General features: G+C 36.0%; 1 protein-coding gene across 1 annotated transcript; it reads left to right on the forward strand.

The window, feature by feature from the left end:
- Nucleotides 1–258: 258 nt before the first annotated feature.
- On the forward strand, nucleotides 259–1,200 carry LOC116592537 (olfactory receptor 9K2-like). Its single transcript, XM_032345704.1, has one exon. It carries the CDS (start codon nucleotides 259–261, stop codon nucleotides 1,198–1,200), a length of 942 nt encoding a protein of 313 aa, XP_032201595.1.
- The last annotated feature ends 4,029 nt before the right edge of the window (nucleotides 1,201–5,229 follow it).

Below are 5,229 nucleotides of genomic sequence, written 5' to 3' on the forward strand. Positions count from 1 at the left end.
GATTTGGCGAGTCACATTAGAAAACTATGAGTTAGGTAACTTACGTGTTATGTGCTGCTGGGCAATCACAACATTCCTTAGATTTAGGTTCTAGAAAAGGACACCAGAAATCATACCTAAACAATTAGCTGGCAAGTAGGTGATGGTAACACAAATTCCAATATCTTCTATAAGAGAAAATGATATTTTATGATATCAGGAAATAGATAGGAAGTTCAATTTTTAATCTTGTCTTGTACCTCTTAGCAGGTTCTTGGCATGAGCGACAAGGGAGCAGGCAACCACTCAGATGTAACTGACTTCATTCTTGTAGGCTTCAGGGTCCATCCAGAGCTCCACTTTCTCCTTTTTCTCCTTTTCCTGCTGGTCTATGGCATGGTCCTTTTGGGGAACATTAGCATGATGGCAATCATTGTGACTGACTCCCAGCTGAATACACCAATGTATTTCTTTCTAGGCAATCTCTCCTTCATTGATCTCTCCTACTCCACTGTTATTGCCCCAAAAGCCATGGTCAACTTCCTGTCTGAGAAAAAGACTATCTCCTTTGTGGGGTGTGCTGCCCAGTGTTTCTTTTTTGCCCTCTTCATTGTAACAGAAGGGTTCATCCTGGCAGCCATGGCCTATGACCGCTTCATCGCCATTTGCAATCCTCTTCTTTACAGTGTCCACATGTCAAAACACCTTTGCACTCAGCTGGTGGCTGGTTCCTATCTCTGTGGCTGGCTCAGTTCCATCCTCCAAGTCAGCGTAACATTCTCAGTGTCTTTCTGTGCTTCCCGAGTCATTGATCACTTCTACTGTGATTCTTACCAAATTGAGAAGATCTCCTGTTCCAATCTCTCTGTCAATAAGATGGTATCTCTCAGTTTGGCTGCCTTCATTATTTTGCCTACAATAGTTGTTATTGTAGTGTCTTACATGTACATTGTGACCACAGTCTTGAAGATTCCCTCCAGTGAAGGGAGAAAGAAAGCCTTCTCCACCTGCAGTTCCCATTTGGGAGTGGTAAGTTTACTCTATGGGACTGTTTCCTTCGTGTATCTCACACCACCAAGCAATCCTGAACTTCGTAAAGTGGCTTCAGTATTTTACATATTGGTCACACCCATGTTAAACCCTCTGATCTATTCTCTAAGAAACAAGGATGTCAAGCAAGCTTTGGGGAAAATCCTGTGGAAGAAAAAAGCTTTACATTAATTCCATTTTTTATGACTTCCTCATTAATGGGCTTATTGATAATTTCATCCTGAATCACTTTTAACATGGTGTCAAGTTTGAGTCACTTAAGGATCCTTAAGTTGACCATCTCACAGATGACCAAATGGAAAGGGTAATGGAAGGAGTAATACCAATCCTTCTCTCTCCTTAAGAGCAGTGTTAGATATTCAGTATCAGTAAAACTTACATCCATTCTATCAACATATTATACTCCCTACTCTATGTAGGTACAACTATATGAGACTGGGCCTCTTTAGATCATGGGCAGAAAAATTTCTTTGGTAGGAAGATGATCTTGGAATTAGCAGTCTCTTATGAATAGAGGAAGTGTCAACCCAAAGCAGGACGATTTCTGAGTTATAATATTTAATTTTTTATAAATCTATTCACAGTGACTTAATTGGGACCCACAATTCTTGACTAGAAATCACGGTATAAGATTTTTTTGTGTGTGCCATCATGAGTTTAACTCAATGAATTAGTGGTGTTTATATCTTGATTGTATTTATTTTTAATATTGATTGCTATTGGCTTATTATCATGTCAAAGAGATAAAGATATTTCATATCCAGTGTTCTAAAAATTGAGCATCCAAATCTACAAAGGTAAAGTCTTTCATACCAATGTTCTATTTTGAGGGAAAAAAAAATTGCACTGGATGTTTCAAATTACATTTGCCAGTTTGTACTGGATCATCTTTTTCTTTGATAATTGCTGTTTACATGTACAAAATTTTTATTTGCTTTGTATTTGATATTTTAGTTATATGTGATATTTTTGTTTTCTAAATATTTGTTGAATTGGTGTTGTAATTATAATGAAGTTAGTTACATTTGGAGTGTGATATTTATTGTCTTGTTGTTACCTATAATTTTAAAATTTAGGTTGTTCTTTCAAATGCAATTTGTAGGCAATTCAAATATCCAAAAAAACCAAAACCAAAATCAAAACAAAAAACCCAACAGTAAAGATTGCTGGGGCGGGGGGGGGGGGGGAAGGGTTCACTGGTATTGTATATCTTTTATTTGTGTACCATGAGGTTAAATTATAATGTTAAGGGGAAGATGCAGAAGGCAGAAGTGAAAGGATGTTGTAAAAGATTTGATGTTTAATGTGAGTTGTCTACTTCTATTGAGATATTGAAATAGCTAATCAATTCTGAAAAATCCCAGTAATCTTAGAGTGTACACAACTTGTAAGGTTAGAAAAGGAGAGGGCAAATAGGCAGCAGAATGGGGAATGGTACAGTCAAGTACTCTGGTATATAACCTACTATTAACAAAAATAAGCTTCTCTTCTAATTCTTACAAAACCAACCAAAAATCCCTTTATCAAAGGCTACTTTGATATTTTTCTTATAGGACAAAATGTTTTTTGTACTATTCTGATATGTGGTCTAGAATTAAAAAATAGATTTTCTTTGCTCCATACCAATATTTCCAATAGATGAATTATTATTTTATCCTCTGCACTCCATCTATGAGTATTCTTTTTTCATTTGTTTAATTGAGTGTATAGTAGTTTTCTCCTTACTCACAGTTTCACTTTCCATGGTTTTGGGTACCTGTGTTTGATTGTGGTCCAGAAGTAGATGATCGTCCTTCTGACATAGCATCAGAAGATGAATGGGAAAAACTGCAAAGAAGACACCCAAATGTCCAACACACACATGAAAAAGTGCTCAACATCCCTGGGCATCAGGGAAATACAAATCAAAACCACAGTGGGATACCACCTCACACCAGTTAGAACGGGTAAAATTAACCAGTCAGAAAATGACAGGTGTTAGCGAGGATGTGGAGAAAAGAGAACCCTCCTACACTGTTGGTGGGAATGCAAGCTGGTGCAGTCACTCTGGAAAAAAGTATGGAGGTTCCTCTGGAAAAAAGCATGGAGGTTCCTCAAAAAGCTGAAAATAGAGCTACCCTATGACCCAGCAATTGCACTACTGGGCATTTACCTTAAAGATGCAAATGTGGTGATCCGAAGGGGCACATGCACCCGAATGGTTATAGCAGCAATGTCTGTAATAGCCAAACTATGGAAAGAGCCTAGATGGAATGAAAGATCCACTCATCAACAGATGAATGGATAAAGAAGATGTATTATATACACATTAGAATATTGTGCAGCCATCAAAACCCCAAATCTTGCCATTTGCAACAACGTGGATGGAATTAGAAGATATTATGTTAAGCAAAATAAATCAATCAAAGAAAGACAATTATCATATGATCTCACTAATATGAGGAATCTGAGAAACAAAAGAAGATCACAGGGTAAGGGAGAGAAAAATGAAATAAGATGGGACTGTGGAGGGAGACAAACCATAAGAGACTCTTAATCTTAAGGAAACAAACTAAGGCTTGCTGGAGAGGAGGGAGGTGGTGGGATGGGGTAACTTGGTGATGGACATTGGGGAAGTTATGTGTTGAAATGAGCATAGGGTATTAAGACGACTTATAAATCACAGACCTGTACCCCTGAAAAAATACATTACCTGTTAATAATAAAAGAAGATGAGTGGTAGCTTAGCATTATGTCACAATGCCTATGTCATTCGCCTCACTTCTTCTCATCACATGGACATTTTATCACCTCATATCATCATAAGAAGAAGGGTAAGTACAGGATAATGAGATATTTTGAGAGAGACCACATTCATATAACTTTTATTACAGTATATTATAATTGCTCTACTTCATTATTTAGATTTTGTTTTAATATTTTACTATGTTTACTTTGTTTTAATATTTTAATATGCCTAATTTATAAATAAAGTTTTATTATAGGTGTACATGTATAAGAGAAAGAACAGGACATACAGAGTTTGGTACTATCTGCAGTTTTAGATATAAACTGGAAGTCTTAAAATGTACCTCTGTGAACAAAGGGTGACTACTGTATACAAGTTAGGTTTATTTGTTCATAAAACATTGAAAATTACTTTGACTAATGTAAGCAAGTGAAATTTATTAGAGGGCTTTGTAAAGCACATGAATGGGTAGAAAAACTAGGGAACCAGCCTTATAATTGGGTAGAAACTAAAGAATCCCAATTGCTGTTTACATGTACAAAATTTTGTACTGTAGAACTGTAGAAGAGTCTGCCATCAGAATTCAGTCTCATTGAAGGCTGCATATGTAATATGTGAACTCCAAGCATTTCCAAACATTTTTCCCTTTCCTATAAATTTAAATTCTGATAAAGTGTACCACATAGGCCAAGTTTTGAGTACACATGTGCCCCTTTACTAGGGGATGGCTAAGACCCTTGACTATAACCTTATTTAATTACAAAAAAATGAATCTCAAAAAGTAATGGCATACCTATAAAATGGCTTAACCCTAAAAACCTGAGAATATCAAATATTGGTGAGGTGATAGAGCAATAGGAACTCTTGTTTATTGCTCATGAGGATGGAAAACAGTACAGCAGACAGTTTGGCAGCTTCTTATTAATTAAACATAGACAAATTGTGCAAACCATCATTTGTGTCCTAGGTATCTTTAAAAACTTTTTTTGTTATGTTTTGTCCATCACTGTACATGACTAGTTTTTGATGTGTGTTGCTCCATGATTCATTGTTTGTATATAATCCTCAGTGCTCCTAGCTGATTTGAAAATTTACATTCACATGAAAATCCAAGGGCTAGTCAGTGGTGGACCTAATCTTAATAGTGCTACTGTGGTGGATACAGGGCAATATGCATTTCTCAAAGCCCATTGACCTTTGTGACACAAATAATGAATATTCACACATACAAATTTTAAAAATTTAGGAGGTCAAGGGATCCATGATGAATTATAGACTGTGATTAAAGAATCATACTGCATTACAAATATATGACATAATTTTAATGATGAGATGAGGATAAAGTTGCTGGCCTAAGTAACTTTAGAAAGCAGCTTTTTGGCTGGAAAATATAAGAATAAATCCAGAAGGAAGTCTTGTTGGTAATGTCATTTCTAATATAAAGATAGGGTTACAATCTTGAAAATTGAGTT

The sequence above is a fragment of the Mustela erminea genome, chromosome 6 (genome assembly GCF_009829155.1).
Source record: "Mustela erminea isolate mMusErm1 chromosome 6, mMusErm1.Pri, whole genome shotgun sequence".
NCBI lineage: Eukaryota > Metazoa > Chordata > Mammalia > Carnivora > Mustelidae > Mustela > Mustela erminea.